This window comes from Nicotiana tomentosiformis, chromosome 4 (genome assembly GCF_000390325.3).
Source record: "Nicotiana tomentosiformis chromosome 4, ASM39032v3, whole genome shotgun sequence".
Classification (NCBI taxonomy): domain Eukaryota; kingdom Viridiplantae; phylum Streptophyta; class Magnoliopsida; order Solanales; family Solanaceae; genus Nicotiana; species Nicotiana tomentosiformis.
Genome location: NC_090815.1, coordinates 74048088 through 74070738, shown reverse-complemented (window position 1 = coordinate 74070738; position 22651 = coordinate 74048088). Strand labels below are relative to the sequence as shown.

General features: G+C 38.5%; 1 protein-coding gene and 1 long non-coding RNA gene across 9 annotated transcripts; both read left to right on the top strand.

Annotated features, from left to right (window-relative positions):
- The first annotated feature begins 10164 nt into the window (after nucleotides 1-10164).
- Nucleotides 10165-14997, top strand: LOC117280294 (uncharacterized). 8 transcript variants are annotated; one of them, XR_011415464.1, is made up of 8 exons: nucleotides 10165-10402; nucleotides 11091-11253; nucleotides 12248-12344; nucleotides 12444-12481; nucleotides 13391-13461; nucleotides 13576-13804; nucleotides 13920-14021; nucleotides 14151-14997. It is a non-coding gene; the product is annotated as an uncharacterized lncRNA (long non-coding RNA). The 8 variants fall into 8 exon arrangements; XR_004510798.2 differs by lacking the exon at nucleotides 12444-12481 and having other exon boundaries at nucleotides 10171-10402; nucleotides 12287-12344; nucleotides 14151-14305; nucleotides 14403-14997; XR_011415462.1 differs by having other exon boundaries at nucleotides 10172-10402; nucleotides 12287-12344; nucleotides 13388-13461; nucleotides 14151-14996.
- A 424-nt stretch (nucleotides 14998-15421) lies between these two features.
- LOC104111219 (DIS3-like exonuclease 2) lies at nucleotides 15422-22397 on the top strand. The gene is made up of 7 exons (XM_009620866.4): nucleotides 15422-15842; nucleotides 16694-17016; nucleotides 17122-17175; nucleotides 17295-17363; nucleotides 17472-19709; nucleotides 20970-21041; nucleotides 21435-22397. The coding sequence occupies exons 1-7, from the start codon at nucleotides 15572-15574 to the stop codon at nucleotides 21837-21839; spliced, it is 3432 nt and encodes a 1143-aa protein (XP_009619161.1). The 5' UTR covers nucleotides 15422-15571; the 3' UTR covers nucleotides 21840-22397.
- Nucleotides 22398-22651: the final 254 nt, after the last annotated feature.

The following is a 22651-nucleotide window of genomic DNA, read 5'->3' as shown; positions in this document are numbered from 1 at the left end:
ATGTTACACTTTTTCCTTATGCTTTAACATGTCATATTTATTTCTAATAATTTATTTCTCCCTAGTTCCATTATGTTAAAATTTCATTTCATGTGAGGGTAATTAGCTTTACATACTAGTAGTATTTTATATGCTAACGTCACTTTTGTGGAGACACCGTATTTTTAATGGATGCAGGTGGTAACTCAGTAGGCGGCATAAATTCTCAATAGTAGTGTACTCTTTCTTCAGCTTATTGTGGTGAGCCCTACTCTACACTGGGGCTCTCATGTTGTATCTTGATCTTTTGTATATTATTTTGTGTATAGCTGGGGCCTTGTCATCAACACTTCCTTACTTTACTAATGACAACTTAAAGGCTCCGTAGACAAATTTGTGAGTCATGTATGTATGGGAAAAGTAAAACTATGTTTGTCATTTTGCTTCTACTTAGTCGAAGGTCTATCGAAAACAGTCTCCCTGCCTTGGGCAGGGATAAAGCTGCGTACATCCTACCCTCCCCAGACTCTACTTGAGGAATTATACTGGGTGGTTGTTGTTGTTTGTTATTGCTTCTACTTAAAACTATAGACTTGTATCATTTTTGTCAACTATCAATAAAATCCCTTAAGTAATGGAAATCAGTATTGTGTAGTTCTATGTTCTTGGTGGTTTACTACATATTATTTCTATGCACTATGTAGGCTTACTTGACTGGATTACCTTAGTTGAGTATCGGTCCCGCTCCCCAAGGTTAGAGCGTGTCACAGTCATCTCTACATTACTTATCTTATTACAATTTGAAATAATCTATTAGCAATTTAGATTTACCTTGTATTGGTGAAAAATGGACTTAATATGTGGTCCGCTCAATGGTCAATACGTGGCAAGTATAGCCTAATCAGCTCCACATCAAATCGGAAGGTCAGCCAAGGAAGTACAACCCAAGTCGTCTGAATCGGGATCCAGTAGTATCATTCCGGAAGTAACCATCACGAGTCTGGGACAATCAAGTCCGAAAAGATTGTTCGGATAAAATATCCTCGTATAAGAATATTCGGAGGAAGCTATTCCTGAACGAGATAACCAACATACCAGCAATTACATAATTAACTCAGTAGTTACAGAAATTCAGCATTGACTCAGCAGTTACAGGTTTTTCAGAAAATAACAGATGGACTGAGTAAATGCTCATAATGGACTATTAATCCAAGGAAAGTGGTTAAGTACTCAAAATGGATCCACGATTCAAGGAAAGTGATTACGTGAGAATTACTATAACAGGCACACTTTACTACAATTTTTATAATCTAATTTCCATTCTACAATTCTACACATTGTAGTTCATAGCAAACTTGCTTCATAGCTGGCTATAATTAGGCACATCAAGCTCTGTTTGCCTCACTTATCCTATCAAGGATCATTCAATAAAAATTATCCATTCTCTGCTTCATTTTGATTATATTATTTGTCATTTAATCCATTTTCAATTTCTCTATTACATTGTATTGACAAAAATTTATGTCTTTTGGATTGAACCGATTTGTGGCCGACAAATGCAAATTTATTTACTTAATCCATTAAGTATAATTTTTAGGTTAAACATACCTTTTGATCTGGTCCATTTCGATTTTTGTCAACCAAAATTCTCTAGCACCACCTATAGGATATTCCAAAATTGAAAGTCCTTGAAACTCTACTTCTATAGGCCCAAAATACTTGCATATAAATTAAAGATCCGGCAAAACCTGCCACACTAAAGAGTAGTAATAAGGAAGAAGGTTGTAGGTCACAGTTCTCCCTCCTCAAACACACGTTCATCCGAGGGTTCAACCACAACGACATAAGTCCCACCAGTTAATGCAACTTGCATGCATGACATCTGGATAATGGACTTGTGTTCCATCTCTCATTGTTATGACCACATTATTATTCGACAACAAATTAATAATTGTATGATGGACCAATTTACTTAGTATATTGGGGATATCATGAAGTTCATAGTGAAACTGAGCTCTGCTTTGCTCGAGAGAAAAAGAACAAGACAATTAGGTTGCCAAACATTTTAGAAGGCCCACAATTCGATTTGAGTATGACTCCTCCCAACAATAGAGAAAACTCTCATGATGGAGGTGGCAAGGTTCAGTCAAATTCGGAGACATAAATGACAAATCAAGTGTGGTGTGATGCGACTGAATATACCTTCTACTAAGAGGCAACATATTGAAAACCGCAATACAACATTTAGTACATGCAAGTTAACATGGTAAGAAGGCTAACCAACGTAATAGATAAAACAAGCGACAAATTGAAAAATTATTGTATATTTGTTAAATCTTGACATCCAAGCGCACTTGATGTGCCTGTTTTATTTGTGTACAGGTGAAACTGAGCCCATGAGACGCTTCGATTTTTGATGAAGTAAACGGAGTGTCACGACCTCAATTTCTCTACGTAGGATATCGTGATGGCACCTAGTCTTTAAGACTAGGTAAGCCTAACAATTTGTGGAATAATTGAATAATAAAGTGAACTCCAATCTCAACACATGATATATAAATAGAAACTGCGATTTAATTATTACAACTCCCAAAACCCAGTAAAAATAAGTCACAAGCTTCTAAGAGAAAATACTAAGTGTCTCTATACATCAAAGTTTAAAGAGAATAAGGGAAACAACATAATAAGGATAGAGGGGGACTCCGAGGTCTGCGGACGCTGGCAGATATATCTTAAAGTTTCCACGTGTGGTCCAACTCACTGGTATCTAGTCTGGTAGGAAGAACCTGGATCTGCACAAAAAGATGTGCAGAAGTGTAGTATGAGTACACCACAACGGTACCCAGAAAATGCCAAGCCTAACCTCGGTAGAGTAGTGACGAGGTCAGGTCAGGGCCCTACTGGTTAAAAGGTAATCAAGGCAGAAGATATAGTAATATTTTGAAATGACTGAGAATTTAAACAACGAGAAGTTTCAGAAAATAACAGCACAGCAAATAGAGGTAAATCACAGGGGCGCTCCCGAGGTATCGCCTCGTAACCCAAATGTAAATGCTCAACAGGGGGATCTCCCGAGGTACCGCTTCGTAGTCCCAAAAGTAAATATGCACGACAGAGGGATCTTCCGAGGTACCGCCTCATAGTCCCAAAGTAAATATGCAAGACAGGGGGATCTCCCGAGATACCACCTCGTAGTCCCAAAGTAAATATGCAAGACAGGGGGATAGTAAATATGCAAGCAGGGGGATCTCCCGAGATATCGCCTCGTAGTCCCAAAGTAAATATGCAACTCATAAATTATGGAACCACGAATTTACAGCAAGGAATCCTACAGTTAAAAATTGAATACAATAATTAAGGAAACAGGTAATTCAACTAAGCATGTTGATCGAATTTCAAGTAAGGTTAAGACACGTAGACATGCAATAATAGGCTAAACATGACAGCTACACATGTTAAGAAAATTGGGTTAAGGAATTTAAAAGAAATCTACTCATCAAGAAATGAAATTTTCACAATAAGTCTGTGTACGCACTCGTCATCTCGCATACACGGCGCTCACATATCACAAATTATTACAACAGTACCAAATCCTAAGGGGATTTTCCCCACACAAGGTTAGACAAGACACTTACCTCAAATATCGCTCAATCAATCGATAAGGATGCCTTTCCCTTGATTTTCCGACTCCGAATGGCCCAAATCTAGCCAAAAGCACTTACATATCATGAATACAACTACAAGAAACTAATTTAAATCATAAATCTACGACTTTAGCAGAGAATCAAAAAATCGCCCCAAAAAGTCGACCCGAGCCCACGTCTCGGAATCGGGTAAAAGTCATAAAATATAAATACCCATTCAATATTGAGTTCACCCATACCAAAATTACAAAAATCTGACACCAAGTCGCCACCCAAATTCCCAAATTTAACTCTCCAAATCCCTAGCCTTCCAACTCCCAAATTCCACCTTAAACACACACAATCTAGGTGAAAAAATCAATGGGGAAACAAGGTTATTGATAAAAATAAGTACAAGAGACTTACCTCAAGAAATATCTCAAAACTGCTCTCACAAATCGCCAAGACCCGAGCTCAAAATGTCCAAAAACGATAAAAATCACGAACCCTTGATTTAATATAGTCTGCCCAGGCTTTTCGCTTTTGCGGTCCAAAATTCGCTTCTACGGTGAAGTCTCCGCATCTATGGGGTTCACTTAAACTCCCAGATTCCGCACCTACGCGCAAATATCCGCATCTACGAAAGCACTTATGCGGTCACTCATCCGCTTCTGCGGAAGCCTTGGCCATTCCAGCACCCTCACTCACTCCACTTCGGCGATCACCCTTCCGTAGAAGCGGCTCCGCTTCTGTGGTCTTCACACCGCATCTGCGATCACTGGCCATCCTCCTCGCCCCCGCATCTGCGACTCACAGCTCGCTTATGCGAGATCACACCTGCGGCCAACCCCACCGCAGGTGCGAAGAACCAGAACCAGCCCAGCATCATAAATCCTCTAAGTCCAAAAATGATCTGATGATTACCCGAATCACACCCGAGGCCCCCCGGGACCTCAATCAACAAGTCCTAAAATATTATACAGACTTAGTCGAGCCTTTAGATCATATCAAACAACGCTAAAAATATGAATTGCACATCGATTCAAGCATAATGAACTTTAAAACTTCAACTTCTACATCCGACGCCAAAACCTATCAAATCAATTCCGATTGACCTCAAATTTTGCACACAAGTCATAATTGACATTGCAGACCTATTTCAACTTCCGGAATTGGAATCCAACCCTGATATCAAAAAGTCCACTCCCGGTCAAACTTTTCAAAATTAAACCAATTTTTCAACTTCCGCCAATTGACGACCTACGGACCTCCAATTCAATATCCGAACACACTCCTAAGACCAAAATCACCCTACGAATCTATTGGAACCGTCGAAACTCTATTTTGGAGTCGTCTTCACACAATTCAACCTACTGTCAATTCCTACGACTTAAACTTCCCTTCTAGGGAATATGTGTCCCATTTCACTCCGAAACCAAAGACAAATCCTCCCGGCAAGTCACAAAACCCAAAAATAAAATAGAGGGAACAATAATTAGGGGTTCGGGACTAATACTCTCAAAACGACCGACCGGGCCGTTACATCCTTCCTCTCATAAAACAAGCGTTCGTCCTCGAACGAATATAGATACATACCTGAAGTGGTAAAAAGATGAGGATAACGGCTACGCATATCATGCTCAGTCTCCCAAGTCGCCTCCTCGACCGGATGACCCCTCCACTGAACCTTCATAGAAGCAATGTTCTTAGATCTCAACTTTCGAACCTGCCTATCCAAAATGGCCACCGGCTACTCAACATAGGATAGATCTTTGTCCAACTGGACTGAGCTGAAGTCTAACACATGAGACGGATCGCCGTGATACTTCCGGAGCATGGAAACATGGAATACTGGATGAACTGCAGAGAGACTAGGTGGTTATGCAAGTATGTAAGCCACCTCTCCAACCCTCTCAAGAATCTCAAAAGGCCCGATATACCTAGGGCTCAACTTGCCCTTCTTTCCGAACCTCATAACACCCTTCATGGGCGAAACCCGGAGCAAGACCCGCTCCCTAACCATGAATGCAAAGTCGTGAACCTTCCGATCCGCATAACTCTTCTACCTGGACTGGGCTATACGAAGTCAATCCTGAATCAATTTAGCATTTTCCAAGGCATCCTGAACCAAGTCTATACCCAATAGCCTAGCCTCGCCCGGCTCGAACCAACCCACTGGAGACCGGCACCGTCTACCATACAAAGCCTCATATGGGGCCATCTGAATGCTCGACTGATAATTGTTGTTGTAGGCAAACTCGCAAGTGGAAAGAACTTATCCCAAGCACCCCCAAAATCAATCACACACGCACGAAGCATATCCTCCAATATCTAAATAGTGCGCTCGGATTGTCCGTCCGTCTGAGGGTGAAATATTGTACTCAACTCCACACGAGTACCCAACTCACGCTGTACGACTCTCCAGAATCGTGATGTAAACTACGTACCCCGGTCAGAGATGATAGATACTAGTATGCCATGAAGCCTGACAGTCTCGCGGATGTAAACCTGAGCCAGCTGCTCCGAAGAGTAAGTAGTAACCACAGGAAAGAAATGAGCTGACTTTGTCAATCTATCCACAATCACCCAAACTGCATCGAACTTCCTCTGAGTCCGTGGGAGCCCAATAACGAAATCCATAGTGATCCGCTCCCATTTCCACTCTGGAATCTCTAACTTCTCAAGCAATCCATCCGGTCGTTGATGCTCATACTTCACCTGCTGAAAATTTAGGCAACGAGCTATATATTCCACTATGTCCTTCTTCATCCGCCTCCACCAATAGTGTTGCCTCAAATCCTGATACATCTTTGCGGCACCTGGATGAATGGAGTACCGCGAATTGTGAGCCTCCTGGAGAATCAAATCACACAAACCATCTACATTAGGCACACATAGCCTATCCTGCATCCATAATACACCGTCATCTACAATAGTGACTTCCTTGGCATCACCGTGCTGAACTGTGTCCTTAAGGACAAGCAGATAGGGGTCGTCATACTAACGCTCTTTAATACGATCATAAAGAGAAGACTGAGAAACGACACAAGCCAAAACTCGGCTCAGCTCGGAAACATCAAATCTAACAAACTGGTTGGCCAAGGCCTGAACATCCAATGCTAAAAGGCCTTTCTGCTACTGGTAGATATGCTAAACTGTCCAAACTCTCCGCCTTGCGACTCAAGGCATCGGCCACATTGGCCTTCCCGGAATGATAGAGAATGGTGATGTCATAATCCTTAAGCAACTCCAACCATCTCCACTACCTCAAGTTAAGATCCTTCTGTTTAAACAGATGTTGTAGACAACGGTGATCGGTGAAAACCTCACAAGGAACACTATACAAATAGTGCCGCCAGATCTTCAAGGCATGAACAATAGCTACTAACTCAAGTCGTGGACAGGATAGTTCTTCTCATGCACCTTCAGCTGCCTAGACGCATAGGCAATCACCCTACCATCCTGCATCAATACCGTGCCGAGACCAATGAGCGACGTATCACAATATACCGTATAGGACCCCGAACCGGTAGGCAATACTAACACTGGGTTGTAGTCAAAGCAGTCTTAAGCTTTTGAAAGTTCTCCTCACAATCCTCGGTGTCTACCTAAATGGAGCACCCTTCTAGGTCAATCCGGTCATAGGTGCTACAATAGAAGAGAAATCCTCTACAAATCGACGGTAATACCCCGCCAAGCCAAGAAAACTCTAGATCTCCGTAGCTGAGGATGGTCTAGGCCAACTCTGCACTGCTTCAATCTTCTTCGGGTCTACCTTGATCCCCTCACTCAATACCACATGACCCAAAAATGCCACTAAATCTAGCCGGAATTCACACTTCAAAAATTTTGCATACAACTTCTTTTCTCTCAAGGTCTGAAGCACAGTCCTCAGGCGCTGCTCATGATCCTCCTGATCCGGGAGTACACCAGAATGTCGTCAATAAACACAATGATGAAGGAGTCAAGATAGGGCTGAAATACACTGTTCATCAAGTGCATGAATATTGTTGGGGCATTGGTCAGCCCAAAAGACATCACGAGGAACTCGTAATGACCATACCGAGTCATGAAAGTAGTCTTCGGGATATTTGGCGCCCGAATCTTCAACTGATGATAGCCTGAAAGCAAGCCAATCTTAGAGAACACTCTCGCACCCTGAAGCTGATAAAATAGGTCATCAATACGTGACAATGGATATATGTTCTTCACTGTAACCTTGTTCAACTGGCAATAATCGATACACATTCGCATAGAACCTTCTTCATAAACAAGACAGGAACACCCCAAGGCGACACACTGGGTCGAATGAATCCCTTATCGAGCAACTCTTACAACTGTTCCTTTAATTTTTTTAACTCTGCTGGGGCCATCCGATAAGGTGGAATAGAAATTGGCTGAGGTCCTGGTAACAAATCAATGCCAAAGTCAATAGGCGGCATGCCTGGAAGATCCGCCGGGAATACATCTGAATAGTCCCTCACTACTGGAACAGATTCGACGATAGGAGTATTAACTCTAACATCCCTTACATAGGCTAGGTACACATCACACCCCTTCTCAACCATTCGCTGAGCTTTAAGAAATGAGACAATCCTGCTAGGAACACGATCTAAGGTACCTCTCCACTCAAGTCATGGTAGACCTGGCATAGCCAATGTCACCGTCTTGTAATGATAATCAAGGATAGAGTGATAGGGCGACAACCAGTCCATGCCACGACTGACAGGACTTTTCAGATTCTTTGTCGTTTCTGTCATGACGTATTGAAGAAGGAATCGAAGTGCATATATCATTTCTCGTCGTTTCCGTAAACTTGCTCTCCGAGAAACGAGGGGACTATCTGTGTACGGGTGAAATCGAATCCATGAGACGCTTCAATTTTCGATGAAGTAAATGGAGGAAGAGACGTGACTGTAAGGGACCGGAATCAACGCAAGGAGTCCCTCGAGCCGAGGTCTGGGCAAAACGTTTGCCTTCGGGAGTATCGAGGCCACGACCCCCAGGATCAGTTCGAATCCCAAAACTCCCGGAGGGCATTACCAGATAATCGAGCATGACCAACAAAAGGTCGTGATATCCATGACCAGTCGGATGTCACAGCGTGAATCTCGGCACGTATCGGCAGAAAATTGGTGATTAGTTAAACGGAAGATTTTACCTTTTGTGAAATTGCACTTAGGGTAAGACTCCCCTACTATATAAAGGGGGTCTGATTATTCATTAGGTACACTGTAACTCTGATATCAAAGCAATATATTCTTATTTTTTCTGTTATTCAAAGTTCTTAGTTTTGTTCATCAATTCATCAATAACGTGAGCCCGGGATCGAAGGAAGGCATTTCATTAAGCTGTTACTAAGTCCGGGATCACTCCTCTTGATTGGTTTGACAATTTATTACGTCCCTTATCTGTTTAATTTAACGCAGTTTATCATTTGTATTGAATCAACCCACGTATCTTTAAAACCACTTACAAATTTAATTGTTATCCGTTCTTGAGGGTAAACATTATTAATATTAGCATTACATTTTCCCTCAACGTACCCTCGAGTAATGTTCTTTCACGTGCATTTAAAAAAGGAAAGTCGTATAAAATTGTAATCTAATCTGAAATCGTTATTTATTGTATTTATTAACCGAATAATCCGACAGAAAAAAATGAATTCTAAAAGAGAAAAATTGCACGTTATCAATTTATAGCCTGTGTGGTCAAGCTGAAGAAAACAGCTTATATTGAGAAGTATTTTTTTCAAAAGTGCTTTTGAAAAAAGTATTTTTGCAGAGAAGCAGTTTGTGTTTGGCTAATCACTCTGAAAAATACTTTTGAGCAATAATTTGTGTTTGGCCAAACTTTTCAGAAAGTGCTTTTAAGCATCAAATTACGAATAAGGACATAAATAGATTTGCTTAATAGTTAATATTATAAGTAAATAAATAATCTTAAAATTTTATTATTACAGGAAATAATTAAATTTTTTTATTTTATTTAAGTAAAATATGAAAATAAAATTTAAAAGTACTTAATTCTTTTAATATAAGTTAAATATATTAAAAATCATTCAACAAATATAAAAGCATTCACCCCTAAAGTCACTATATATTATAAAGTTATCCTAAAAATAATAAGAAATATTTATACATTAATATCCTAAGTATTAAGTTTAACGGTTATTTTGGTATATACTATATTTTGTAAGGATATTTTTGGTAAGAAGAAAAGTCAAAACTGCTTCTGCTTCTGCTTTTGGGAAGAAGCTACTTTTTTCTGCTTCTTCCTAAAAGCACTTTTTTTTCCCCAAAAAGCTTGGCCAAACATCTCAAGTTAGGGAAAAAAGTGCTTTTGAGAAAAAAAAAATACTTTTTCCCTCTTGAGAAGTTTGGCCAAACAGGCTATTAATTAAATTATTTTGATAGAGTATGGAATGTAAAAATACAAAGTCCACATCTATTCCTATACTATAAATAGGGATAACCAGGCAGCTTATGGTCAACATGTCTGCCTGGCCCATTATTATCTTACGGCTTCTGTTTGCAGCCCAACACGTGTAGCCCAATTTTGACAGTTGTTAAGTCATCGTTTGATTTCTCTCAACACTTCGTGAAAAGCTCAACGTGAAAACACCTCTTCTGCAAACACCTCTTCTCTTGATATGCTTCTGCTCTCTCACTCCTCCGCTCTGTCCATTGTCATTTTCTACTGGGTATTCTTGTATTGATTTAGTTCAGTCCTTGGCGATATGCTAGGTGTTTGTGTTTTCCCCTGAGTAGCGAGTGAGAGTGAATTCCTACAGAGAAAGAGTAATATGTTAATCGATTTTGTTCTCTAGGTGTTTGATAAAATTATTCATATCAGTTTTTCTATTAGATTTCTTCTGCATACCCTTAGTTAGACTGTTTATTTGTTCCTCTATATTTTCCTCTTTCTCGCTGCATAATTTTAATTTCTGACATATTACCATTAGACACGGTTAGAAGTGTATTTATTTAAATTGTTCTGTTGTGGAAATAAACTTCATACTAATGTGAAGAACAAGAAAATCCAGTGATCAGTAATTTTTCTTTCTTGAATGAATACATTGACATATGAACTCTGTGTTACCAAATTGTTAGCCAGTTGCTCTTACATTTAGCACGCTAATCTTCACCAAAATCATATATTCCTCAAATGGTGTATTGATTTCTCACATCAATTGTCAAAAAGATGAGTTGTGCCATCAAAGAATATAACATCTGACTGAAACTACATATTTTGGATTAGGCTTTAAAAAAGAAAAGCTTGCACTTCCATAGTAACTTAACCATTAATCCAAGTAATTAGTTCCTTATTCCTGTGAAAAAGCGCCATTAGTATCAAATCTTTTATGCAGTTGTTTCTTTCATGCCTTGGACGTTGGACATGGTGATGATTTTACGGCTGATATATTTTAATTCTTGTTTCTGTCTGCTCAGAGTTCATTTTGTAATGAACTAATTTGCTGGTTTACAGGGCTGCTGCAATTCCAAGAGATAAGGGATAGGCATGTCTTCAAATGAAACTGCCATACAATGAATTAGCTCATATGCTTCCGTGTTTACTCTGTTGAATAGATTGTTCTTGCACATGCTTGCTTCCCAGTTATCTAAATCTCTTTCATGTCCTCATTTATAAGGTTTGGCGCACATCTCTCTTGTTCATTCTGAATTCGATTTCTTTACCCTTTTCATTTTCTTCTTTTTGCAACTAATCGTAATTCCATTTATATGTAGATTATGCATTAGAAGAGTCAATATGTGTGTACCCTATGTGTAAGTCAAACATCACATGCCAAAGAATAATCATAAATCTTGCAATGATCTAACTAAAAGTATACCATATATATGAGTTTCTACAATTAGGAATTCAACAAACACGTTCTACGGAGAAAAAATACCACAAGAGTTGCTTGAGCCATGGAGTCGTGTTATGTAGTATCGTGGTGCTTAAGTTTGTCCGAAATTTCATAGCTCCTCTTGGCTATCGAATTTCATTTTAGAGAGATTATCTTCTTTTTATAAAACTGATATTGGTAGATGTTAGCACAAAAAAATATGACTCCCAAAGTCTGGGTTGATTATGATCCTTTCTTCTTCTCCCGCTACCTGCTAATTGAGCTACTCCTTTCTTCTTTTATATTCGTAATCGAAAGAACCATGATAATGATCCACTAAACAGAATACAATTAGTCCTAGGAATTCTTCCCTTGGCTACGAAAGAAGGAAAATTCAGAAAGAACTGCGATTTCTTTCTGCTGTTACTCCAGAAGCAGATTTTTATCCCAAAAGTGTCGTGGAATGGTTCTAACTATTGCCTCTTCCGCATCAAAGATGTATCATTTAATGGTATCTTAAAATTTATTTAGTCTATTCTTTACACTCGATTCACTTAATACTTGAGAGTCTATTTTATATGACTCCATTCGCTTTATACTTGATAGTCTATTTTATACGATCATAACAGAAAAGAATATAGAGTATATGCGTTTTCACAGCAGTTTGGCCGTCTGTATGCTAACAAGCAATATTTATTCAGAGTGTTGGGCTCGTGCTATTCACTGTGTTCTCGCTTTTTTGGTGCTACTTTGATTTATCATTCTACTCCATTTTCTAAGCTACTTAGTTTATCAGGTGAGCGTTGATTTGTATTCACTCTTCTCTGTCAACCAGGAAGAACCAATAGAGAAACAGAGGATACAAATTATTTCAGAAGCTTCTGAGCATAACTGTACGTCATTCATTGATATTTTTTAATGCTTCTTCGTTCTATGTCATTTATGTACTCATTAATATTATGAATTAAAGTGTTTAACGCTTTAATTTTTAGGTATTTAAGAAGTACATCAATATCAACTTCGACGATAAGTAGTTTTCCTGTCTATTGCGAAAAGTTTCTTTATTTCTACTATTGATATAAAATGGGCTGGTTAATATCATACATGGATTAATTTACAACTTGTATTATGAAAAGTTATTCTATATTTTGGTTTGTTAAAATAACAGATTCATACTTTGAAGGGTAAATATCTGTGTGTGTATTTTTTTTTTGCATGTAGAAGTCGCCATTGTTAGATATTTCACGTGAAGGTTCTATAAATTGCTAAAATTTCAGATGTCCATGGATTAAACAAATTGATGTCGTAACTTTTTAATTAATTACTATAACTTATCTGGTAGATAGTTCAAGTTGTGAAGGAATTTGAAGATTTTTCATGAATGTAACTTGGCCTTGATTAGCTTTTGAAAAATGGAGTTCGCCAATTGATGCCGTGGATTTATTTAGTTACAAATACATAGTGCATTTATTTTTACTGTAGAACCTCATCTAATTGAGTGTGACCGAGATATACATAGATTTTGTAAAGAAAGCATGAAATACATCAAATTTGACATTTCTTCTCATGTTGCTTGTTGTTCTACTGGAAATTCGCAACTCTTTTGTTCTTCATTGTATATTTCTCCTTCACTTGATTTGTCTTCTCTAGATTCAGTTACTCTGTATTTTATTCTTCAAATTGGTTGGCAGATTCCAAGTTTGAGTTTTATGTAATAGTTTGCATGTCAACTATTACTTCAGTTTTTAATTATTCTTTAACCTTCTTTCCAGGCAAGTGCATTAGCAACACTGGATTTGAAGAATATTCAATATTTTTCTTTTCCGCACTTTGTTAGTGACACAACAATAGTAGTACAGTTTTAACATGTAGTGGAAGCAGTCTTATGCAACTTTTACCTACTTTTTTTATTTTCTTAATATTCCCTCTCCTTTAGCAGGTACATACAGATGAGAGACCAACCAAAGATATTCTGACATGGAAGCAGAGCAACTATTAGCGGTTTTTATGGTTCGTTGCTCATATTCCTATTATCCACTTAGTTTCTTACGTACTCATTTTACGAACAGATTCTTTACCTTAATTGTGCTTGAACCTTTGCTCTTGATAACAACAAAATTGCAGGTGTTATACCTCCATCATTACACCAGCTACATTCTAACTTATAGAGTTGGGCAATAGTAAAGTTGTAAATCATGGCTTTGAAATTTCTCAGAAGAAAATGAAAGGAGACTCTAAATTTGCCAACTTCAACGCTGGGAGAAGATGAATGCGAAATATGCTTAGAGCCTTGTAACAAAATGGTCTTACCGAATTGATGCCATTCAATGTGCATTAATTGTTACCGTGATTGGTAATGTACCTATATTTTCTCGAGAATAAAGAATCATACCTCCATTCTCTCTATTCATCTTTTTCACTATTTTGGGAACTTGGCCGAGAACAGTCTTGCTTTCTCAACCTTGCAGGAATACAAGATCAGAGTCCTGCCTTTTTACCGTGATAATTTGAAGAGCACCTTACTTAAAATTTTGCATCAAGTACATCAATTATATCACCTTCTATGAATGGTTAGTGCATAACCTTTACTTCTGATTGATGACAAATTATACGTTCTTTTATGTACACCTTATGTTAAATCTATAGAAGGATGTGCTATGTAAAATTTACAAGCTTCCTACAATTTTGTATTTTAGCAGTGTAGGTAAACAACCTGATACAGCAGTATCATGTTGAAGATGGGGATGAAAAGGAAGACAAAATTTTGGACAGATAGTTGTATTGAAACATGGATATTGAAGGATGAGTTCCCTACTCTTTGTAGTTTAACCCTGAACAAAAATGCTTATATTTGGTGAATGTTTTGTCAATTATAAATGACATCTATAGTTTAAGAAAAACTTTAATGATATGCAAATCCAAGATATCAATCACCTTTCACACTTTTGCAGCCAATCTCTCTTTGATGACAGCAGGATGGACTCTCAAACTGGGCTTACTAGCAATAGTGGCTTCTTCTCTATTAAAAGTTGCTACAATCTTCTCCAAAAGCTCGATAGTAAATGGGACAACAAGTGGCCTTAGAAGATGACATGGAGGACAGAAATAACACACCAAAATGCCCTGGTTTGTGTGGAATGATGTCGAGGCAGCATGTCTTAGCCAAGATAATTGGCAGAGAAGAGGACTCTCAGTTATATGTGTAAAAACTGACAAAGAATCCATCAATCATTTAAACTTTTTGCCGTTGACCGGGTGATGCCACAGAATATCACATGCTTACTATCAGATTGGCAAGGACAAATAATTAATAAAGTTACGTATGTGATGTAAGAGCATTTTTTTGTAGTGTAGCATATTTACGAACAAAACTACAAACAACTATTGGAACGCTCAGCAAAGAAGAGTATATTTCCAATCCTTCGTTACATTATCACATATATCAACTGGTACATAACATTACACGTGCATTTACAATATCAGCTTGGTTGAAAATATTTATTGTACTCCATAAATGTTGCCTATCTAGGTTTCTCATTCTTGCAACGGAAGAAACATCTCTAGAATAAGTCTTATTTTTATCTCACTTTGTCGATTGATATAAGATACCAAACCGGACGAAGGAACATGGCATTTTCCTTGGACAATTTAGGCTCTTATAGAATTGATGAAGTAGGAGAAAAAATAATTTGCAGAATCATTTATTGAATACTATTGAAAATAATTGCACTATTGGCACGGGCAACACCTCACTAGTTTTCAAAATACTACTGAATCGGCCTATCAACAGCCTAGTCTAAACGCACCAAATATTTTGAAAAGAAAAAGAGAAAAAGGAGTTCCTACGTGTCCTCACATCCCACCTAATGCTCCTTTCATTTCCTTTCCCTCAAAGCAAGAGAGAGGAGTAAGATAAAAAAACATATATCTACCTAAAGAGGAAAAAGAAAAGAAAGAGATTAAAAAAAGAGAGAGCTAACGAAAGAAAATAGAAATGAAAAAGAAAGAAAAGGAAATGGGAAGAGGAGAAGACAAAGGAATCAATAGTCGGCGCCCTTGTCTACGCCGACCAATCATCACGTTCCTTTCACCCCCCAACCCACCTTATCCCTGCTAATACATGAGTAACTCATTATATTATATAAATACCGTAGTAATTCCTCCCTCACCCCGCTTTCTTTTCTCATTTTATTTTTATTCTTCCCCCAATTTTTATACCGGAAGATGCTTGTTTTGTTTATTATTGGGTTTAAATTTTGAGAATATGGGTGAAGTGGTTGTGGAAACCCAAAATCAGACAGCTGTAGTAGTTGACAGTAATAATACTCCGATTAAGGATAAGAAGAAGAACCGTCGATCTAGACGATCTAAGCAAATCTCTCCTCCTACAGGTACGTAATTTTCTATAGTATTGTTCTATGTGATTTTATTTTGTAGGATTTCCTAGTTAGTTCTGTTCTTTCAGTTGTTATTGTTTTATTGGATTTGGCCGGGCATTACTACTATTTGATGACGGTGAACCTCTATATTATATCCTACCAGTGATAACTGTGCTCACCAAGTGCATCCCCTAGGATATGAACCTGAAATTGCAAACATAAATATATTATTTCTTGATTTTATTAGTGAAACCTTTTGCTTTATTTTTGGTTTTCTTGCCTAGTGATTGTACTTTCTATTTATATATAAATATAATATTAATTAAATGTAACACTTTTAAGCACAGTTGAATTAATCATAATCGTTTATTTACAGGCTTGTACTCAATATACAATCAAATGCCTAAGAAAAAGAAATCTATTCAGCCATCAGTGTGTCTGCGTGTGCATATATTAATACATGTATGCTTGCTTCACTCCGGTTTGTGAAAACAAAAGGAACTATATTATAACATGTGTGCTTAGAGTAGCTAGTCTCATCGGACCGCATTAGTCTGGTGAAAACTAGAACTTGATGCTAGAGTTGAAGTGCATGTATCTTCTTGTTTGCTCTTATATGTTAATTATATTTGCACTTTATGTTTATTGTAAGCTATTGTACTTCCTCTTTGGTTTCTTTGACAATGGATGTAACTAATTTAACCAAATTTTTAATTATCATGTTTGCCTTTTAGTGCTGTCTAAGTCTTTTTCCCTAGTAGGGGAAATAGTTGAACTCATCCTGCATAAAAGTTTGATTGTGGTTTGAAATAGTCGGTAGTTTTTAATTTCCTCTCACTTCTTTGAGCTTGTACTTGGAACAGCAAGTAGTTCGCTGACTGTCTGTCTTGGGGAATCGAATTTCAAGGGAGATATTCCTGATCACGAGGGATCTAAAGAGCTTTCATTGCCTAGAGCATCAAACATTGCTTTTACTTCGTTGCCTACGATGCATTTTAATGAACAGGCAGCGGAGAGCGAAAGTCTCCCTGTGCAGCTAACATTGTCACCTGGTGTTGGTGGACAAATATATTCAGGTTCATGCCCAGATCCCATTGTATACGGAGACCCGCCAATTACTTCTTACCCCCAGAGGAAATATTTTGCTTCACATTGGCCAGCAGAAGCTGTTCATAAAGCACTAGAGGTCAGCCTCATAACGTGCTTGAATACTTGTATATTGGTAAATGAAGTAATTAAAAGAATGTGTCGTTGAATGAGAGTTTGATGATACGTTTCTGTTGTTCTGCAGAGGGGTCATATCTTTAAAGCATTGTTTCGTGTCAATGCCCACAATAGACTTGAGGTAATCTCTAGTAACATTTGCCATGGTCTCTTTGCTGCTCCATTTTTGGTTATGCATCAAATTTGTAGTTCTTCTGGTGCTTTCATGAGATTCATAATCATATAACCCCTGCTTCTCAGGCCTATTGCAAAATTGATGGTGTGCGAGCAGATGTTCTTATTAGTGGACCTGCAGTTCAAAACAGAGCCGTAAGTGTGGTGTATCTTTTATTTCTTGCCTAATTTCTTAGGTGTCGGTTTGTTTATTAGTTACAGTGTGTGCCATTATAACATTTTCTTTTGTACACTTTCTTGCAGGTTGAAGGAGACATTGTTGCTATTGAAGTTGATCCTCCTTCTCTTTGGACTAAAATGAAAGGATATACAGCTGGTGTTGAGAATTCCGCTTTGGTAGATGATGGCATGCTGGAGGCTGACAATTCAGAATTTGTTAGAGAGAATTGCAAAGGGAAGAACAAGGTAGATGCAGATTTTGAGTCCAGTAGCTGCGGTAATTGCTCTAGCCCCTTAGAAAATGCAGTATGTAATAGAAATGGCCAATCCTTTGGAGAAGTGTCAAATCCAGAAGAAAAAGTACCAGTTAAGAATGATTGTGTCAATGGACATAATTTGACTGCGTCGGAACCTTCCATAGTTGGGTGCTCTAGTGAAATGAATGATGCTTTGCATGCGACCGAGAGATTGTCCATCACTGTGAATTCATTCCCATCTAAACGACCAACAGGAAGGGTTGTCGCTATCCTTGAGGGTTCACCTCGTCGGGACACTATCACTGGTTTTCTCAGTGTCAAGAAGTGGATGTGGAGTAGAGAAGGTTACAGAAGGGACTCGAAGAAGAATAGACATTTATCGACTGCCTTGAGCTGTCAGTATCTCCTGTTAACACCAAATGATCCTCGGTTTCCAAAAATGATGGTACCCTTTAAGAGCCTGCCAGACTTTATTTTGATAAGATTGGAAGCTGGTGATGTGACATTGGAGATGGACCTAGTAGCTGCACGGATTGCAGACTGGGCAGAAGAGAACTATATTCCAGAAGCTCATGTCACTGGCATATTTGGACGAGGTGGAGAAGTGGAGCCGCAGCTTGCTGCAACCTTATTTGAAAATGCAATTGATTCTTCAGAATTCTCTCAAGAGGCCTTATCATGTCTTCCAAGTATCCCATGGGAAATACCTAAAGAGGAGCTTCAAAGTAGAAGAGACATCAGAAATTTCTGTGTTTTTACAATTGACCCTGCTTCTGCCACTGATCTTGATGATGCACTCTCTGTTGAAAGATTGTCTGATGGTAATTTTAGAGTTGGGGTCCATATTGCTGATGTTTCATACTTTGTTCTACCAGGCTCGGCTTTAGATGAAAATGCCCGAGTGAGGTCAACGAGTGTGTATTTGTTGCAAAGTAAATTGCCCATGTTGCCACCGTTGCTCTCTGAGAATTTGGGTTCGCTTAATCCTGGGGTGGACAAACTTGCATTTTCTATTTTTTGGGACATCAGTCTTACTGGGGAAGTTAGTCAGCGCTGGATTGGCCGCACTATAATTCAATCTTGTTGCAAGCTCTCTTATGAGCATGCTCAGGATATTATTGATGGATTGCTTGATGATCCAAGTTCTTATAAAGGAGAACGTTCTTGGCCAGTGTTACATGGCCTTTTTAAATGGTCTGATGTAGTTACATCTGTCAAGAACCTTTATGAGATCTCTAAAATCTTGAAGAAAAAAAGGTTTGAGGATGGTGCTTTATCACTCGAAAGCCCCAAAATAGTTTTCTTATTTGATGAAGAAGGGATACCTTATGATAGTGTGCTCAGTGGAAGGAAGGAGTCGAACTTCCTTGTTGAGGAGTTTATGCTTTTGGCTAACAGGACAGCTGCTGAAGTTATAACTAGAGCTTACCCTTCTAGTGCACTGTTGCGAAGGCACCCTGAACCCAACCTACGTAAGCTCAGAGAGTTCGAGTCCTTCTGCTCTAAACATGGTCTGAAATTGGACACATCTTCCTCTGGCCAGTTCCATAATTCATTGGAGCACATTAGACAAGAGCTCACAGATGATTCTGTGTTATTAGATATTCTTATGTCTTACGCCTCAAGACCCATGCAGGTGGCAGCTTACTTCTGCAGTGGAGACGTAGAAGATGAAAATGATAGGGGTCATTATGCCCTTGCTGTTCCTTTATATACACACTTTACTTCTCCGCTCAGGCGCTATCCGGATATTCTGGTGCATCGGATGCTTGCTGCAGCTCTAGAAGCTAAAGAGGTGTATCTGAAGCTCAAATTGTTGCAAAATCCAGATGGGGGAGAAATGACACGCAAAAGATGTTTGACCAATGTATGCTTTGATAAAGATGCAATTGGATCACCTGAAGCTCAAGAAGCATTATCTGCAGCAGCTTCAAAACACAAGGTTCCATGTGCAAAAACTCTTACTGGTATTGCTTCCCATTGCAATGAAAGAAAGTTGGCTAGCAGGCACGTGAAAGATGCTATGGAGAAACTCTATATGTGGGTACTTCTAAAAGGAAAGGAGGTATGTAAATTATGTTCAAAGCATTATACTTTTATACAACAAAAAGAAAGGTATTTGGAGGTAACAATTGGTGTTATGACCTTTAATAATTTAAGCTAAATGCGTGTTTTTAATTGACAAATATCATGCACTTGCGTGAGATCTTCTGCCCTTTTTGTGGTGTGCCGGGTTTTGCGGGGGGGGGGGGGGTCGTTTCTTGATGGTTCGAGGCTATATCAGTGCGGCTGCAATTTTGCACCGTATTGCTTGAATCGTGAAATGCTATCAGGTCTTACCTGGATGTTTGTAAGTGATAGATCTCAAGCTGAACTTCAGCCACTGAAAAAGGGGTAGCCAATGGCCTCAACTTGGCAGTATTTTTGAGAATTTGGCAAACACATAAGGTTGTTATATTTTGAGTAAAGAGCATGCAGAAATTTGGAAGTTCAGTAAAGTAGGGTGTAATTAGAATATCTATTGGATAATAACAAAGATACAGGTCTCGAGACATTCTAAAATTTAGCAGCTCACAGCATCGTCTGGCACTGGTTGGAAGAAGAAGAAGAAGTGGGAGGAGGATATGAAAATTTTCTTCTCTGTTTTTTGTTTAGATGGATGAACAGGAAATACAGTAGAAACTTAGATAATACCTCTCTATTTTGCCATCGTTTTAGGTTCTTCATTAACGAAACAAAATATCGTTCATTGTATCAGTTTTTTCTCTTTCCTTTTTTTTTGGGTGGCTTGTCTACTATTCTTTTCGCGCACCTTCCCAAACAAAACATTGGTGATTCTGTGATTCCTCTCAGATGAAATCGAAAACTTATCTGATGCTATCAGAATGGGGACATGCAATTAATCATGATTAAAAAACAGAAGGGTAAAGTGGAAGAACAATGAAGATCCTTGTACTGCTAAGTGTTAACTATGCTGCAAGTTTGTTTATAGAAAGTTCCAATAGCTTAACACCTCGTACTTTATCAAAGCTTTCACTCGTGTGTCAATCATCACTTTAAACCGAAAAGGGCTAAATGGCAGGATAATAATGATATCGTGTACTGTTGTGCTCTAAGTTTGTTTCTAGTATGTTGCAATAGCTACACATGGGAAAGATGTGAGGACAATAGAACCTGAGTACTTGTGTAACCTTTTTCTTTGCTCTTTATCAAAATTTCCACGATGAAAATAGTCCTCAGATAACGTACTTTCATCCCTGTACCTTATCAAATTTGCACTGATGAGAATAGTCCTTTGATTATTCATGTGTTATCCTCCATGCAGGTATTGTTCTCAGAAGCAAGAGTGATGGGTTTGGGACCACGATTCATGTCCTTGTACATACACAAGCTAGCCGTAAGTTCTTTTTTACCTTGATTGATTGATCTATTTACTCCCTCCATTTCAATTTATGTGACACTATTTTCTTATCAGTTCGTTCCAAAAATAATGACATATTTCTCTATTTGGAAACAATTTAACTTTAAATTTCTCATCTTCCCTTAACGAGAAGCTTTTATAGCCATACAAATGTTATAACATTTTTATGACCACAAGTTTTGGAAGTCTTACTTTCTTAAACTCCTAAACCGAGTTAAACTACATCATATGAATTGAAACGGAGGGAGTAGTATTTACAATCCAGAAGCTTCCTTTAGGACCAGTTTTCTGCATCAGATTATGCTTGCTACGTCTATGTGTCATGCCCTATTCTCAAAATGCTTTTTTTTTATTGTTACATACTTCCAGACCGAACAGCGCATATACTATGATGAAGTTAAGGGACTGACTGTGGAGTGGCTTGAGGCTACTTCGACATTGGTACTTAGTCCGTCTTCGAATAAGCGCTTTAACAGGAGGGGTAGTCCAGGGAAGTGCAGGTATCTTGAAGAAGTAGCACTCATTGTGAGCTCATGCGAGCTGAACCAAGAATTGGATTTATGTGGACTGAATAATAGGGAAGGGAGTGGTGTATTAGAGATTAGAGATGCTTCAAAAGCTGGTCTCTCTTGTACAGCAAAGGTTGAACCTGCTGTTTTCCCTGTGACTCTACGGCTTCTTTCAACAACCACTGTTGCTCTTCATGCTATTGGAGGAGGGAATGGGCCGCTTGATATTGGGGTAAGACTGTTTATTAGTTCATATTTCAGGTAATCTGGCCTTTATATGTGAATTTCACTGGTTAAACAGAATTTAACGGATGAAAGAGTGATATCTTGGAAGTACGCAACTCCGGTGTAGATATTACAGTAGTTTATAGGTTGAGTAGAATTCTTGGAAAGGAGAATCTTGTGACTAGCATGCGTGATGCATTAGAAAGGGCGTAATGCTGAACTGACTTCTAATAGTAGGTGTAGATAAATGGGGTCTCTTAAAGTTGGCTGTTTTTAACCAAAGCTATCTTTAGGAAATGGCCCTTATTTTTGTTGGCCATTTCCTTCCCATAGAAGTTTGATGACTGTGCTGCATCGACATTCTAATGTGTTGATGCCAATTTCAAAGACAAATTCCGGTTTAATATTTTTCCTTAATGTTTCTGCTGGACTCTGACCCATTATTTTTAAAGTTGGGAGTCCTGACAGTTCTCTACTTTTGTATGGTCGTTGATATCGGGGGCTGTAATTCATGGCTACATAAGTACTGTACTTTTTCAGCTCTTAAAAGATTCTCCTACATATGCAATGGCAATATGTTCTGTTTTCTTTTTTATAATCTGATTGTGTGAGACTAATGTGGAAAAGGATAGCAATATGAGAAAGAATGTGAAGAATGTTGATGCATCTGAAGGTTAGAGGCAAAAAAGTTAAGCTGTTCTCATTCGCTTGAGCCTTGGTAGGCACTCACCAAGTATGTATACTAAAAAGAAAGTGATTTTGATGGCATCTTGATTGGATCTGCAGATAAAAACTGATTTGCTAGTCTCAGATTTTACGGGATTTGGGTGGCTGACTACGAGTCAAAAGCTC